The 18,466-nt window shown below is 39.8% G+C and overlaps 1 protein-coding gene across 1 annotated transcript in view; it reads left to right on the forward strand.

Annotated features, from left to right (window-relative positions):
• MYO16 (myosin XVI) overlaps nucleotides 1–18,466 on the forward strand; it is a 481,192-nt gene that overhangs the window by 332,871 nt on the left and 129,855 nt on the right. Inside the window, exons 24-27 of the mRNA XM_038570035.1 lie at nucleotides 1,253–1,328; nucleotides 6,226–6,401; nucleotides 8,885–8,965; nucleotides 9,241–9,446. Of these exons, the coding sequence (XP_038425963.1) occupies nucleotides 1,253–1,328; nucleotides 6,226–6,401; nucleotides 8,885–8,965; nucleotides 9,241–9,446 (539 nt within the window). The remainder of the gene's footprint in view (nucleotides 1–1,252; nucleotides 1,329–6,225; nucleotides 6,402–8,884; nucleotides 8,966–9,240; nucleotides 9,447–18,466) is intronic.

Below are 18,466 nucleotides of genomic sequence, written 5' to 3' on the forward strand. Positions count from 1 at the left end.
AGAATATTATTTAACACATGACATAGAGCTCTAGCAGTTTTCCCATTTTGACAAAAATAATTAAGCTCACATGCTTCAAGATTTGTTAATTTTATACAAAATAGAAACTTATGCTAAACTCTATGCTTCCTACAAGCATCAAACTGCCCGAGTTGAGCATTTGCACTTGTATGTGTGTGCTAGATATTGTTTTCTAGGTCACCTGACCAACTAGAGGCTCCCACTGGGAAGTTCTGGACTTCTGTTGTAATGGGAAACTTTTAGCTCTTTCTCCGTATAGCCTGATGCAGGTGCCATTCATGAGACCTTTCCGAAGCAGGATATAAAAAGCACAATATCCAAAGCATGATTTTGTGATAATGAAAGACTCATCAGCTCAGTCTTCAATGACATGATAGCACAACATTTTGCTGTATTTGGTCATAATGTAACAAAACGTTTTTGTTCATTTCATCAAATTTATTAAATGGGCCTAATGGACAGGCTTTCTGCTAGTTGCTGAGGGGAGATGGAGCTGAATGGTTTGTAGTTGCTGCACTCAAGGTGTGGCAGGAATTTTACTGCAGGATTTAGCAATGACCAGTACAAAATGAGGCTGTAACAGGAGCAAAGACGGACATGGAATGTTTTTAGAGAAAATCAGAGTCCAATTTGAGTGTGTGTGTTTAATTCAGAACCATGTTTTCATGTTTTCTTCATTGTTTTTAAAGATATATTTTTAAGTAGTCTCTGCACACAATAAGGGGCTCGAATTCAACAGCCGCAACATCGAGTGTCATGCCCTGCCGACTGAGCAAACCCTGTGTTTTCATTTTAAAGACTTCAGGTTACTGTTTAAATGATCCAGAAGGACTCTTTTAATAGAAAGACCACTCACTGAATTTCTCAAATTGAAATCATGCCTTCCTCCCCAGACCTGGCGGAGTCCTCCTGCCTGGTTTAGTGAGTCTTCTGTGTGGGCTAGGGTCCTTGAGAATAAAAGGAAGCTGCATGAGTGTGAGTCACCACCATTTTCTCTTAAACTCACAGTCAGAGGTGGACTTGGAAAATTAGAACAAGAGAGGTGTCCCTGTTTGATGTGCAGAAAGGGAGCACCCAGATGGGAGCTTCGAACTCTTGGGTGACGTGAACTCTGAAACGCCTCCCTAGTGAATCATTGAAAATGTCCTCTGAGTCAAATTATTATTTAAAGGAAATTATTTTTGTGGCCATGTTTAAACATTGGTAACCGTGCTGTTTTCCCTCATTATAGGTAATGTACGAAATTGTTGGAGCAATTGAGAAAAATAAAGACTCCCTCTCACAAAATCTTCTATTTGTCATGAAAAGTAAGTTTTTCCCCCTATCCTTAAAATGCCACGCATTCCTTTTTTTCTCCATCTCTGAACATTGTCCTCTGTAATATGCCACTAGCTACAGGGTAATTGAAATATCTTTTACATTCTAAAGCCCAGAATAATAAAGAATGGATCTTTCCACACTGTACATTGGCTACAATTTAATTTGAAGTCTAGTAGAAACCATAATTTAACTAAGCTTTTAGCAGATAGAAATATAAAATACCTTTACCACTCTAGTGGTATGAATATAAAAGAGCTCTTTTGTGAAAACTAATGAAGATTAATACAGCTTCCAAAATTATTTAGGCCAGAGCAGAGTGAATTTCATTACTGAAGATCAAGTCTGGAGCACACCTAAGGGTGGTATTTTATTCTTATGTACTTTCAGTTATAAAGAATTAATGCCCACGAAGTAGAGGGAGTACACAAATTTAATATGTACAGGCACACATGCATATATGTATCAATACAAATTTATAGGCTCCATCTACTTAGTGAATCTTAGCCCTTTATATACCTGCATCTGTTTCTATGCAAGGCTTATATATGGTGCATTTATATGTATCAATATGTATACTTTTTATCTACTCTAGTCATTATTTTCTTGATAGCTTTCCGCAGCCCTTGGTTCTAATTTTCCTGACAACCTTTTTAATGAATTAAAATGTATCTTTTGTGCTTTAAGTTGCTCTACTTGAGCTGAGTCATCTCTCTTTCCTGGAGGAAAAAAAGCCTATGCTAGTCTTTCATGAGATAGTTGGACTCCTCTGAGCTAGGAATAAGACATACATATCACTGCTGGCTTGAGGACTGTACTTTTTACCTTTAATCAAGCAGCACAGATGAAATAGATTGTTTTTCACAGGGAATTACTCAGCTTGTTTCCCAGAACTTCCAGTGATTGAGTTCTGTTAAAACTGAGACAAAAAAAAAAAAAAAAAAAAAAAAAAACTGAGACTAGTGGGAGGAGCATGGGATGGGGAATAATATCGTGTAGAAGAAAAGAACTGAAATAATTGACACTGTTCATTATCATTGGAAATATATTCCTTCTCCTTTTCAATTATTTGACCTTCCAATTATAATGTACTGCCATCTAAGTCATATCTTTTTTGAAGATCTAATATATAGCATATTTTTTAAGTTGGTGCAATGCCTTTTTCTTTATTTTTGTATTTCAGGTGATAGAATATATATTCAGAAAGAGAATGTGATGGCGAGTGATATTGTGATTCTCCATTATCTTAACTGAGTCCTTATATTTTAAAGTCATTCTTTTGTGTACACTTGTTATTAAGTTCCAAGAGAACACAAATTAGTCCCCTGTTTTATTCTAAATAGTTTTGGCATCTGGGATGCCTGGGTGACTCAGCGATTGAGCATCTGCCTTTGGCTCAGGGGATGATCCCGGGGTTCCAGAATCCTGCCCCACATCAGGCTCCCTGCAGGGATCCTGCTTCTCCCTCTGCCTGTGTCTCCGCCTCTCTGTCTCTTGTGAATAAATAAATAAAAATCTTTAAAAAATAAATAAATACTTTTGGCATCTGAACAAGTGGACAAAATTTACAATGCATTTGTATATGTTTATACAGGAAGTGGCAGGTGTTTTCCATAAAGGACCAGGGAATAAACACTTCAGGCTTTGCAAGCCATAAGGTCTCTGTTGCAACTTCCCTAGTCTGCTGTTATAATGAGAGAGCAGCTGTAGACAGTACAAATGGACATGGCTGTATTCCAATAAAATTTTATTTACAGAAACAAGCAGTAGGCTGGATTTGATCCAGGGGCCATAGTCGCTCACCCATTCTATCGTATTGGAAAAAGATGAGTGGTTGCGGTAGTATTTTATGAATCTGTGAAATGTTTTGATGCTGTAAACAGTTGTTAAAAGTGAGTATGATTTATAGATAATAATAAATTTTTATTTTTGAGTACCTTGCTAGGTACTTTGTTTATAGTATCCAATTCAATCTTCACATTATCAAAAAGCTCCCAGTTGAGGAAGGTGGTAGGGTCTATTGTGGGATCTGAACAGATATCCCTTTGTCTGTGGGACACCAGGCCAAGTGGAGGCAGGTAGCATGGAGACACAGCTCATGCAGAAATGCAGTGAGTGCTCTCATCTATGCCTGAAACGGGAAATAAAGTCTACTTGACTCAGAAAGGCAAAAGAGTAAAATCCAGAGTATTAAGTCTTTTTATAAAAATAAGCATATTTAAGATTTACTGTCAATAATGTTAACAGCTCTTGAGTCTTGTCTCCGAGTACCTCTACATATCTGCTCATAAACTGTGCACCTAAGTTAGTCTCCCAATTTACTGGCAGGGAGATACTTGATGCAATGTTTATAGAACCCCCCGCAGGGGATGCTTTCCATTTCCACATAAACATAACTGTTTATGTTGAAATGATTTCAGGTTTAAAGTTATGAAATTAGTAGCAAGAACTCCCATATGCCCTTTCCCAGATTGATTCCTTCCTTTTTCTTACTCAGTCTTCTCCCTCCCATCCTGTCTTCCACTCCCCACCATCCTTCCCTCTGTGTGCATGTGTGCACATGCATGAGTTCGTGCATATATGCATGTGCACCGTGCATATATGCATGAGTGTGCATGTGCACATACATGCACGTGTGTATATATGTGTGCATCTTCATGTGTGCAGGCATGTGCATATATGAGTATATGCATGCATGCACATGTGTGTTCATGCGCATATATGCACGTGCACTCTTGTGCGTGCATGTGTGTTCATGAACATATATTTTCTGAACACTTTGAGAACAAGTTACAGGCATCATTGTGCCAAAACACTTTGGTATACATCCTGAGGTGAAGGACATTATCTTACAAAACATGAGTCAACTGTTAGAGCATTGAACATTGACTCGGCACGCACATCTAGACCTGCGTTCTGTCCCTTTGTCACTCACCCCAGCCATGTCTTTCATCATGATTTCCCCCCAATTCAGGGCCAGTCAGTGCATTTAGTTGTCATTTCTCTTCAGTCTTCTTTAATCTGGGACATTTTCTCTGCTTATCTTTTCCTTTCATGACTGACATTTTAAAGCCTAAAGGCCAGTTATTTTCAAGGCTGTCCCTCAATCTGGGTTTATTTGTTCTTTTCTCACAATGGCATCAGCATGCCGCTTCTTGGCGGGAATCTCGGAGAGGAACTGCAGGGTCCTCACCCATTATTATGTTCGGGGGCACAGTGACCATTGGAAACACCATTGGTGACAGCCTCATTAAGGTGACAGCCTTCAGGTTTCTGTAATCGAGAGCTGCTATTTTACTCTGCAGTTGACAGGTAGTCTGTAAGGAAGTTTCTTCCACATCAGATTTCACCCACTGGCCCGTGTCCATGAATGGTTCTTGCCTGAATCAATGATTTCTCTGGTGGTGCCCAAATCATGATTTTCTACCCTGTCTTTCCATCAACTGTGATGTGCAATTGTAAAAACTCCCCTTCCTTATTAATCAACTAATTAAATTGTTATCAGTAAGGACTCCTAGATTCTTACTTTATCCGATGAATCACAATCTATTACTATCATTATTTAGGCGCTAACGTTGCTCATGGCCAGTGAGAACCCCTTCAAGCCAGCTCCTACATTCTTTTTCATGTTCTCCTGATCTTGTTTAGCACTTCCTTATATTTCATCCTTCCAAAATGTTCTGGGATATTATCTGCTATGCTTCCAAATTGGCCATGTGCCCAAGAAGCCTAGTTTTATTTTAGAGAAGAAGGGTATTTAGAAACAGTGAGGTCTGAAAGCTTGGCGAGCCCATTTCCACTAGGTTGTCCTTGCTTTGAAGCCCCTTCAGAACTAGACAGTTAAAATCATATAGATAATATAGAGGTATGTAGCATATATTAAAAATCATGAATTTATTCTGATAGCTCTACATTGAATCCAACACCACAGGGTTCCTTCTTGCCTTCCTGAATTCTGTAAGTGTTCTTCCCTTCTCTGACACTTATTCTCAGTTTGTTTATTATGTAGTGACTTTCTTCTGCATTCATTGCTCCTAAATATATTAGTCTAAGCAAGCAAAATAATCTGGGTGTGCAAAAGGTAGAAAAACTGCTTTGCTGCTCAGCAGTGCTAACTAGCTGATGGGTCAGCATAATCCTAAATGATAGGTACATTGCTTCACATTTTAATCCTGTATAATCACAGTAGAGAGGTCAAGGTCATTTTGTAAAAAAGGAAACTGAAGTGTGACAATGGTATACATACGAATGTAGGTAACATGAGAAAGTTGCCTTAGAGATCTCTAAGAGCCGTATACAGTTTTCACTACACTAATCCAATTTGTAACCAAATTTAATAGAATTTGTATAGCCTAACATCTAAAATATATTGGCTTTTTACCTTTGTAGCTTAAGTGTTTCCCCTAACAACTGGTACAAACAAGTGAGATAGAGTCTCCCATAGGTTTATATAATTTATATACCTCCCAGAGATGGGTTAGATCCTGGGAAATGTTTCTAGGGTGAGAGGGGTTGCTGGCAGAAACCACAAGTCTTCATGACTTGGCCAAAGCATTGGAGACTCATAGACCCAAGCAGGTGAGACTCGGTTCCCACCCTAGAAGAGTGGAGGTGCCACTCAGAGAGCCAAGGGCCAGTTCTCAGGTGGTAGATAGGGGACATGGGATTAGGACCCCTGGCCAAGGTCAGGGAAGGTCAGAATTCATCAAGTGGTGTGATTAATGGTGGGGAAAACAAAATAGGGGTAAAGGGAAAGATCAACCTCTCCCTTACATCTTACACTAGAAATGTTGTAGTGTAGTGGCCCTGGAAGGAAGAGTGTGTTTAATGTTCATGTACATAACATTTTGAACACCACTCACAATATTGCTTTTATTTCTTTCCTAGCTAGTGAAAATGTCGTGATCCATCATTTGTTCCAGTCGAAACTGTCCCAGACAGGATCCCTCGTGTCTTCCTATCCTTCTTTTAAGTTCAGAGGACACAAATCTGCCCTGCTCAGTAAGAAAACGGGAGCTTCTTCAATTATTGGAGAAAACAGGAATTATCTAGAACTCAGTAAGGTAGGAGTTTCTATGATCCTTGTTTGGTTATTCTTAAGTCCGCATAGTACATTTACTTCTTTTTTAAAAAGTGCAATTCTGAAACTGTTGGAAATAAATTGATATTTTAATTTAAGAAGTTAAGGGAAAGGGCACTGCCTGGAGTATAACCATCAGAGAGAGGAAACAGTATAGGAGAATCCCGTAGTATGAAATTTGATAGCAGGTAGGGCATTAGTAATTTCATTAGTTGTCTCTGCAGCATCCTATCTGTGACTCGTCTCTGTGACTGTCCTTTTGATGAATGGGAAGTAACTGCAGAGACAGTAGCCTTCCAGGGAATACACTTAGCTACCTTATTCTGTTGACATTAATCACTTCAGAGGTTTTTGGTCTCTAAACAATAAATTGTAGTTTCTCTTACACATTATGTATTTTGTTTCTGGTGCTGGAATTGTTTTTTACTGTATAGTTTGTATATTTTAAACTTACTTTTGTATAATACTAGTGTTCAATGTGTACTTGTCCTACAGAAGTGAGGTTATACTTATAAAAGTTCTATTTGTAAAAATAGAATTGAAAATTCAGAGCGGTTGTCTCAAACTGATAGGAAATAGGTATGAAATGTGTTAACTTGGAGGATTCAGTGCCTGACTGTAGCCTGGTTTGCTGTGCTTGCCTCTACTGAAACTATAGAGATGAGAAATATGTTTGGGAAGGTGTCCAGAACAATCAATTTTAGAAATTCAGTTGTTGTAGCTTGTTGGAATGCATTTTAGCTTACCAATTAAAATAAAAGCATAATTAAAATCAGCTCTATTTTGGAAGAATGGCAAGACGTATATAACATATTAGAAATGAGTGAGCACACGTGTGTGTGTGTGTGTGTGTGTGTGTGTGTGTTTAGCCAGTGGACTGTACAGCTAGGGATCCTTCGATACAGTCATTCCTGTACCATATGAGCACAGGTATTCAATCTCACTGCCTACAAAATGCTATTTTTTACATTAAAAAGACAAAAGGTCACCCTTTGTAAAGAAGATCTCTACTCCTGAGGGTTTCACTGAACCCTGTGGCCCTTCCTTTCTCAATCATCCTGGAAATCAAGAGCAAGAAATCACCACACACCTCTAACTGTAATTTTTAGCCTTAATTATTAAACATTACCAGGCATAGATGCCATTAGTCTTTTCCCTAAAGGACTGCAAAAGGAAGATAATTCATAGTGGTTCCTCCTCCCAGAAAGGGAAATTGAGTGTTCAATTTCAAGGGTTGGAGATTTATTTATTACGATTATTCCTTAAGTGTTTCATTCCTCACTTTCCTTTGAACTGCCCACATCCCTGCGTGTGACCAGCAGGATGGGACTCTACCCACTCTAACTGAGCATCACACTTGACTTTGTGTTTGTAGAAAACCAGTTGATCTTGGACCAAGTGCTTCATTTTACATTCCCTTGTCAGTTACAATTGATCATTCAGCTTGACAGTTCATGTTAATGGAAGGAAATGAGCTACTGCCACAGTAGCAATAGCACCACATTGACAAGAATGTTTCATCAGGTTTTTTTTTTTCCTATCAAGACCTCTTTATTGTAACATAAATGATTTGGGATCAATAGATTTGTTGGTCTAAGTCTGGGTGATTTTGTGAAATGCAATCGTACATTAGTGGCTGGGGTTCCTTTTAACCCCTGGTGGAATTTAATTAATTACCTTCTGCCCTTTATTTCTTTCCCCATTGGCTTCATTTCCACTGACTTCCTTTACCTCCATTATCATTTAATCTTTGCTACATACGATTTTTTAAAGAGCTGTATATCATTACTTATCGAAGAAAACACGGACTGTTGCCATTTTTCAGACAGATAATTTACTAACTCCTTTTAGTAGTCAAAAAAAGAAGAAGAAGAAGAAGAGGAAGGGAAAGAAAAAAAATGGTAAGAAATTGATTGAGGTTAAAACTTAAGGGAATAAACCAGTGAATGTTAGAGCATCAGCTTTTTTTTTTTTTTTTTTTTTTTTTAAACATAAGATAGTATCCTTTTCCCTGGCAGTAAGCTACAACTTCCTGACAAACATGCACTGTGGCTATGCAGCCGGGGCACCTGCGTCAGCTTCTTGTTCCGCAAGCAAGTCAGGTCTGTGTTTATTCTCAAAATTATAATAGATACAGGATGGCAACTTCTGTGTACTTGAAAGGTTGGCAAGTAATGGTGTTAATTTACATGTAGTTGTCCATTTCCCTAAGTTATAGTACCAGCGCAGAAAAATCATTTGGTACGGATTTTTTATAGTCTGCTCTGAATCTGTGTCATCCTCTGAGTGAATTTACATGGATGGGAGGGTAATTTTTTTTTCTTCTAAATGGAATTTAGTCAAATACTGCTAAAATCACTATGCTGCACACCTAAAACTAATATCAATGATACTTCAATTAAAAATAAATGAATGCATACTGACAGAAGTAAATCTGCTCACCCTTTATTTTCATTTTTATTACAGCTATTAAAAAAGAAAGGAACTTCTACATTTCTTCAGAGACTAGAACGGGGAGGTCCAGTCACCATTGCATCGCAACTCAGGGTTAGTAGATTTTTTTGGTTTTCTAAAACTTAGATTTTGATTTTTTCAACTGTTGAGGGCTTATGTGTCATTTTTTCCCCATTTTGACCACTCGAGTATCTTCAGAAAAAGTAAGCACTCGCATGCACACAAACACACACAGAGACACAGCACAGAGAATTCATAATAAATAAAAGAGTTACAGATTAAAGATAAACATTTCTATTGAAAAACTCTTTATATTTTTGATCGGTGTCTTCTTAGGAGAATAAACTGTGTTTTGCTTTTCTCCTTAGAAATCTCTAACGGATATTATTGGCAAACTCCAGAAGCGCACTCCGCACTTCGTCCACTGCATCAAGCCCAATAACTCAAGGCTGCCAGATACTTTCGATAATTTTTACGTGTCTGCTCAGCTACAATATATTGGGGTCCTGGACATGGTGAAGATCATCCGATACGGATACCCTGTTCGCCTTTCCTTCTCAGATTTCCTGTTAAGGTAAATTCTGCTCTTGAAACATTACGTGCGCTGCTTAGTGTGGCATTCTGACGATGCAGTAGCAAGGATCTTCTGTTTTGTTCTTTTCTTCAGGTTTTATTCTGTATACGCTTGACTCTTTGAACAATGCGGGGAGGGGAGAGGCCATGGAAATCCACATTTAATTTTTGATTCCTTCACAACTTAACTACTACTAGCCTACTGTGGACCAGAAGCCTTACTGATAACAAAAAAGGTGGATTAAGACGTATCTTGTATGTTATACATATCATATACCGTATCCTTACAATAAAGTAAACCAGAGAAAATAAAATGTTTTTGAGAAAATCATAAGGGAGAGAAAATACATTCACATTACTCTACTGTATTTATCTAAAATAATCAGCACGTAAGTGGACCTGCACAGTTCAAACCTGTCTTGTTGAGTAAACAAAATACTCTCAGAAGCAGTGAAATGCACTGACCAAGCTTTTTGTAAAAGTTACTAAACTTTGATACCTTGGACACCATTTTCATGTTACTTTATATGGGTAGGTTTCCTTGGATTTAATTGCTAAAATTGTTGCATATAACATTTACATGAATTTTTTTATTTAAAAGAACATGGGGGTGCCTGGCTGACTCTGGTGGTAGAGCATCCGACTTTTGATTTCATCTCTGGTCATGATCTCAGGGTTGTGAGATCAAGCACCACACTGGGCTCCAGCTAGGCATGGAGCCTGCTTAAGATTCTGCCTCACTCCCACTCCCCAAAAACAAGATTCTCTCTCCCTCTCCCTCAGCCCCTTCCCCCTCAAAAAAAATAAATTAAAAAAGAACATATATATGTGATTATTTTCTCCCTTATGTCTATGAACAAAATATTTTTTTTAGATCAGGGTAAAACTACACTCATTTTCCAAATCCAGCCTACTACTTATTTTTGTAAATAAAGTTTTATTGCAGTATAAGACCTGGTGAAAATAATGACAATATTTGTTCTTAGGCAATTAAAAAATAATAGGGAAATAAGCAAAAAAATGAAAGGAAGAATTTAGTATTCCTGTATAAAAGAAGATAAAGTTCTGAAATAATATTAATATAAAATATTATCAATATTACAAGAATAAAGCCTAGCATTTATGGTTAAAATTAATTGTACAAATAGTATAGAAAATCTGTTTGACAAACCATTCATTTAAGAAAAGAGATTTAACACTTTGTTGACCAGATGTTCAACACTCGTGGCTCAACTAGTGCTGCTGAAGGCTGAGCACTAAACCACTGAGCCACCAGGGCTGCCCGAGATGAATGTCTTTTAAAATTAAGTACAACATTTCATCTATAAAAAAGGTGGGGGGTCGCCCAGGTGGCTCAGCAGTTTAGCGTTGCCTTTAGCTAGGGCCTGGTCCTGGAGTATAAAATTAAAATAAATAAATAAATAAAATTAAGTACAAGATTTCATCTATAAAAAAGATAGGGGGGTCGCCTGGGTGGCTCAGTCGGTTAAGTGTCTGCCATCAGCTCAGGTCATGATCTCTGGGTCCTGGGATGGAGCCCCACATTAGGCTTTCTGCTCAGTCTGCTTTTCTCTCTCTCTCTCTCCTTCTGCCCTTCCCCACTGCTTGTTCTCTCTCTCTCTCTAATAAATAAATAAAATATTTTTAAAACTAAAATTAAGTATAGCATTTCACATATATGTATCCCTTGCTCTACCATGACCTTTAGGCAGGGACCATGTCTTCCTCACTAATGGTGTTTAATCAGTGCTTTCAGGATGAACTTGGTATTGCAGATTAATCGTTCAATTTAAAGCAATATTTCTAAATAACAGAGACCATAGCCATGGTTTGTTTAAAAGAGTAGCAGGAAAAAAAAAATAAAAAAATAAAAAAATAAAAATAAAAGAGTAGCAGGGATGGGAAATGATACTTTTTGGTAAATCTTTGTATTTCTTTCGCCAGCCCCTTACTTAAAAAAATTGAGTTGTGATTTCTACTTATCCTTACTTGCACTGGCATATCAATAGAAATTGAATTATTAATTTATTTCAGTGGAAATTTGCCACTATCTTTTTTTTTTTAAGTAGGATCCATGCCCAGCGTGGAATCCCATGTGGGGCTTGAACTCACCACCCTGAGGTGAAGACCTGAGCTGAAATCAAGAGCCGAACGCTTCACCGACTAAGCCACCCAGGCATCTTGCCACCGTCTTTTTTAAATGAAAGACACTGCCACTCTGGGTTCTTGTCACAAAAAGACCATTGACCCATAGGGAAATGATCAGTTTCTGTAGAACTTGAATAAAATATAGTTCGCCTACTGTCACATCAGGAAATAACATAATTTTTGTATTTAAGTATAGTTAACACACAGTATTACCTTAGCTTCAGGTGTGTAACATAGTGATGCCACTATAATTTAAAATTTATTTAGAAAGCTCGTTGGAACTTTGACATTCCCTCAGGCAATCAAGCATCATTATATAAATAAAGATCAGAGGTGCAATTTAATAGAAAGTTTTGTTTGCCAGAATCAGATAACAGAATGTATTGTTCCTCTGTAAAATATTGATTTTTCTCTTCACATCACCTTGTCTTAATTGCTAGAAATAAAACAAATTACTTTGTTTAGTATACAAAAAGGCATATGATTGCCACAAGAATATTGGACAGAGAAGAAAAGGATGCCCTGTTTTGAAGCAAGCACCTACTTAATTAGAACAGTGTTTATTGTTCTTAAAATCCAACATGACATTAAATGTGGATAATGGACATTTCCTGTGGAATCTGTTGGTGGATGCGATGATATTACAAATTGGCTTTGGGGTATTTTGGCTTTAATAACTGTCAGTCATTCTGAATTTTCCTAACTGAAACTGGAGAATTGCATGAGTCTAGAGGATCCAATTTTGATTAAATTTAGAGGTGTGCTTGCTGAGTGTTTGCCGAATAACATCCATAGCATTCAAGTGGGATGATGAAGATGTAAGGTCCTGTTTCTCATGATGAGAGACTCCCCAAGTTTGGAGAGAGGAGGAAAAGAAAAGGAGCATTGTGATATGTAACTGGAATTCCTATTGCTATGAACTAAATGTGTGTGTGTGTCCCCCAAAACTCATAAATGCCCACAGTGACTGTACTTGGTGATGGAGTCTACAGGAGGTATTCAGCGTGGAATGAGCTCATAAGGATGGAGCCTGATCTGATAGGATTAGTGTCCTTCTAAGAAGAATCAACAGAGAGCATCCTCTCTCTGTGTGTGCTCTACGAGGATACAGTAAGAAGGCGACTGTCCGCAAGGCAGGAGGAAACCTGCGTAGAAATTAAATTGGCGGGTGCTTTGATCTTGAAACCCCCAGACTCCAGAACTGTGAGAAAAAAAGAAACTTCTGTTGTTAAGCTGCCCAGTGTGTGGTATTTTGTGATGGCAGTCGAGGCTGTCTAGGATACCTGTGTCTCCAGGGTGTGTTTCTGTGGTGTCAGTGGGTAGCAAAGCAGCACAAGTTATGTTGGGAAGTTTTGGGTGCTTGTTCTTGTCCGAAATGCTCTTGTAATGGAAGGAAATAGAGTTTAGGTGCACATATCCCGTGCTTTCCAAACCTCTCTAATCCTATCTTTTTATCCATTTACTTGGTAGTATTTACTTGGCGTTGTAAGTTCACAGTAAAATATTGATTTTTCTCTTACTCAGGCATCTTGCCACCATCTTTTTTAAATGAAAGACATTTAAATTCTTCAGAATTTAAATTCACTCAGGCATTCTTTCCTTCAGAAACTTTTTCATAAAATCCCAAATTGATCTGTGTCTTTTCTCTAAACTTCAGAAGGGCTTGCGTAAGACACTTGTTATTTGTTCCCTGGAAACAGCCCTTTAAGCTGTGCCAATCTCCACCACTGGACCAGAGGTTAGGAGACTATAGCCCATGGGCCAGATCTGGCTGTCACATGCTTTCATATGGCCAGAGAGCTAAAAATGTCTTTTGCATTTTTAGATTGTTATATTTTAAATGGTTACGTACATACCAGCATCATGGTCTCAGTCTTATCCCTTGGCATACAAAAGCCTAGAGCATTTACTCTCTGACCCCTTCTGAGGGTCAGGCATTACCACAGGCATGCCTGGACTGTAGCAGAATGCCAATCACTCTTCATGCTTTTCAAGCCAACTCAGTGAAACTGAACGGAAAAGATCTCATATGCTCTTCTGTCTCAATAACTTTCCCTAATGTTGGTCTGGTTCTTCAGTTTGTGAGGCTTTTCAGATGCCATTGCAAATGACAACTCTCAGCAATAGATTCTCTGGAAGATAAAACCCCACATCAGTGGCTTGCAACAGCAAAGCTTTATTTCTCTCTTGCTGACCATGATTTAGAAGTAGTACACCTAGGCTCAAGCCACCTCTGACCTGAGCCTCCTTTTCATGACGAGCCCCAGAAAGAGCCAACATGCCCTTTCTGCGTCAAAGGGAGAAGAAATGGCCGAAATGCCTGTGACGACTTCTGCCCAGCTGTGGCCTTTGTCACTTGCTTATATTACATTGGTTAAAGACAGTCCCTTGGCCAAGGCCAACAGGAATAGGGTAGAGAAGTCTCCTACTCATAGGAGATACTATACAACACATAACAACCAATGGGAATGTGTGCACCTCTGGCTCCATTTACCTGTTGCTGTGTATCAGACCACCCCCAAATTTCATGGCATAAAACAACAGGGTATTATTTCTCCTATTTCTGTGGGTTAACTGGGCTCAGCTGGGCAATTCTTGCTTGGAGTCTTTCCAAAACTTACAGCCACGGAGAGAAGATGTTGGTGTTAGCTTGGCTGGATGTACCAGATTGCTTCTTCGCTGATGCATCCAATGTCACAGTGTTCATCCAGCGGAACAGTCTGGACCTCTTACCTGGCAGCTCCCAGCTCTGAGGGCAAGAAAGGAAACTTGCAGTCCTCCTAGAAGCTGGGCCTGGAACTAGTGCAGCATCACTGCTCTTGTATTTTGTTTGTCAAACAGTTGGAGACCAAATCAGATCTTTCCTCTGGAAGAAGCAGTGGGTAGTAGCCAATGCCAGAACCAGCTACCATATCCTCTTAAAGAAAGAACATCCAAGTAATTGGGAACAATAAGAAAAATCTTCCATAGTCATGCCTGTGCAGAAGAATTGCTATTAATTCATTGCCCCACAGTAGGTACATGTGAATTCAATGTGTTGAATAATGTAATACCATCATGTTTTTTTTTTTCCAATTCTAGAATTAAAGGAAGAATAATATGAGGAAATGCTAGGGAAATTGTTCATTGTTTTTTTTTTTTTTTTTAAGATTTTATTTGAGAGAGAGAGAGAATGAGCAAAGGGGAGGGGCAGAGGGAGAGAGAGAAGCAGATCTCTGCTGAGTAGGAAGCCTGATATGGGGCTGGATCCGAGGACTTAGTCCCAAGACCTGGGGATCATGATCTCCTGAGCTGAAGGCAGACTCTTAACCAACTGAGCCACCCGGGCGCTCCCTAGGGAAATTGTTTTGAGGAGTCCTTCGTGGTATGTACCATGCCTTTTACCTTGTAAGGTGCAGTACCGTCATTCTCCAGAGCCCTGTGTGCTTGTGACATTGTGACGAACACCACTACTCAGTGATAAGCCAGAGGTTGCTGGCTCTCACTCCTTCTGCTCTCCTCAGAGCACGAGCCTCTGAACTTTTATCTTCTTCCAGATATGGCATGGAAATCTTTTGGAAACTACCTCTGGATGCTGGGTGGCAAGCTTTTGGGTGTCATGCCCACCGTGCATCTATGGATTTATTGAAGGTTGGTGGGGGAGAGTAGGACAGCATCACTCCAGGATTGGCCCTTTGGGGAGGTGACCTTATTTGGAAAAGACAGACGGACTTGTCTGAGAAAAGCACCCCTGGCACTGGTATTATGCTTGGCGTGGTGAGGGAGCATGATCTGTCCTCCAAGATTGTCACTGGATGAGATCCCTCTTAGAAATAGTCTGAATCGTTTAGCTTGTTTAAATGACACAGTTGTTGCTGAAAGGTCAGGCTGTGAAAGAACACAGCCGAGATATTAAATCGGGTGCGGGGAGACAGATGAAAAAAGCCACACTTTGGTTTCTTGGACTCAGTTCACGGATAGCGGCTGCCCGGTGAAGCAGCATCGCCAGAGCCACAGGTCTGAGCTGGAATCTTCTAAAAGTTTTCCTTATTACATGGACAGGCTCCCAGTAGCTGTCAATGTGTCTTTAATAGAAACACGAATTAATAAGTTCAGGAGCTATTAAATGCTCTAAAGCTTCAATTGGCGAAAAAGTATATTTTCTTCAGGTGAGTTTGCCAAGGTTGACTGTGTTCTTCCTGCTAAAACTGATCTGCAGGTTGGCTTAATGAAGTTTGAGAGGAGAGGACCTGTTAGTTTCCAGTGAAATGTGACATAGGAGAGACAAGCATAAGGCATAGGTTCTAGGAGTCATCTCAATCTAAACATAATTCTGTATTTCTTTATCGGGGATCTGATGTGTTCAGTGGATCGTGAGTCGTAATTTCCCCCATAATGTACTTGGGGCATGTGCAAACTTTTTCTATAAAAGGCTAAATAACCACTGTCGCAGGTTTGCATGTTTAGAGGTCACTGCTGCAGGTGCTCAGCTCTAAGTGGGGTCCAGCACAGCCAGAGACTGTAGGTGGAGGAACAGGTGAGCGACTGGACCAGAGAACCATACCGGGGGGGAACAGAGGGCCAGAGGCCAGGTGCTTTGGGCCCCAGAGCCCCTAACCCTTTATCCAGTCCCATCCCCTTGTTTCTGGTAGAATTGAGGGAAAGTGTCTACAGAAAGGGGGCAGAGGGACACCTGGGTGGCTCAGTGGTTGAGCATCTGCCTTCAGCTCAGGTCGTGATCTGGGGTCCTGGGATCAAGTCCTGCATCAGGTTCCCCACAGGGAGCCTGCTTCTCCCTCTGCCTGTGTCTCTCTCTCTCTTGAATAAATAAATAAAATATTTTTTTTTTTAAAGAAAGGGGGTAGATAAGGAAAGGTCCCTGATGTAGCTTTTGTGCTTTCATAATCTGGCTCAGATCCTAAATTGTGCCCCAACCGGCGGTATGTGCTCCGAGGACAGCATTCGTCGTCCATTTCTGCCTGTGTTCTCACCAACTCTTATTTAGTCAAGCATTTTACCAAATCAGATGTCATTATGATGGAAAGGCACCTATAGCCGCAGCTGATGAGTATCCCCCACTGTGTCACAGATGCCCATGGTGGGTCATGCTCCAGAACTGCGCTTTAGGCTCATTATTCTGTTCCTCATCATAACCTTTGCAGACAGCTACTCTCATCGTACAGATACGAGTTATTATATTGTGATGATTGCCAGCTTTGATTTAAATGTGCCTTGAGGGACACCTGGGTGACTCGTGGTCGAACGTCTGCTTTGGGCCCAGGGCATGATCCCCAGGTCCTGGGATTGAGTCTCCCATCAGGCTCCTTGCATGAAGTATGCTTCTTTCTCTGCCTGTGTCTCTGCCTCTCTCTCTGTGTCTCTCATGAATAAATATATATATAAAATAAAATAAAAAATAAATGTGCTTTGAGTGCACTCATCAGCACCGAGTGGGCCCGGGCGCTGTGCTGAACGTTCCACGACTCATTCATTCATTCGATCCTCAGCACACCTCCGGGACTTGAGTTCTTAGTAACATTCCTGTTTGGTAGCTGAGGAAACTCCAGTCCCGAGGACTTAGGTATGGGTGCACACTTCTGGTCTCTGAGGGTGTCTTTAACCACCCCACGATAGTGATGGTGTACTGACATTGGCCATGTTTCCACCGCCGTGCACTTTGCACTTCCTCTTTCGGCCTGATTGTTGCTAGCAGCCACGGGCAGACAAGCACGAACGCCAGAACAGCACCATGACCCCACCATAAATCCCTGGAGATTTCTCAAATTCTGGACTTCCTTTGCTCTGTTTCCTGAAAAACAATCCAGTTAGTTCCATTCACTTTCAGGCCAGCAGTGTCACCATCCTCACCAGCAATCTTGCATGGTCATGCAGTGGCAACAGGGCAGCTGGCTGATGGAGTATGGACGGATCAATCATGACTTCTGAAAAATGACCTCCAAGAGACTAAGGAAAGGGATCTTTGCAGACAGAGAACCATGCAATTTCATTTAAAATAGCAAAAAAGTAAAAACAAAAGTGTTACAGCTTTCTAACGATACCTTGGAAACAATACACCAAACTGACCAGTCTAAAATAATGTACTAAATAATTCTACTTGAGTAAGCATCCATATGAAACAAATAAAAGCAGGGTGATTATTGAAATTCTGGGAAAATAGACAAGAAGCTACATGTGTTAAATATTTTGAAAATTCTATTGTATTTCCAATACAATTTGGGAAGCACATTAAAAAATGCAGTCCCAGAATGCTGAATCTTATTATTTATTACTTGAGTTATCTGAGCTTCCCCACTTCTCTCCGCTGATATATCTTAATGTTTTTAATTATACGTTATATCTGGCAAACCATAATCACAAAACGATCTTGCTTTCGGGGCCAAACCAGCTTTAAATAATCACCCATAAGTTTCTTGTTTCATTACTTAAAAACTATTTAATTTTGTTTATAGAACAATAGTGGTTTTTAATGTGACCATCAGTATGTGATAGTTTTCATTGATTATATCTGAATGATCTCAGTAACTCAGGAGTCTATAAAGACCTGGGTCATCGTTGGGATCTTTGAAGGGACCTAATCAATAGCATTGTTTTTCCTTATTCAATTTTTGACCAAAGAGAGGAGACAAATGATCACAATGTCACCTTTCAAAGATATTGCTTGGCGTAAGAACCTTAGTGCCTGCCAATAGAGCCAAACCTAGGGTGGTCAGACTGACTCCTCAGTTACAGATAGCAAGGACCCAGGTAGACTTACTTGGGTCTATGGGAATGAGGGAGGCTGTTCAGGGAAGGCTTGGAGCCCGGGCTAGCTGAGGAAAACAGCTGTGAACACCTAGCAGGTTCATTAGAAGCTGAGAATGTTCTGTTTTTCCT

Source organism: Canis lupus, chromosome 22, assembly GCF_011100685.1.
Source record: "Canis lupus familiaris isolate Mischka breed German Shepherd chromosome 22, alternate assembly UU_Cfam_GSD_1.0, whole genome shotgun sequence".
In the NCBI taxonomy this organism is placed as follows: domain Eukaryota; kingdom Metazoa; phylum Chordata; class Mammalia; order Carnivora; family Canidae; genus Canis; species Canis lupus.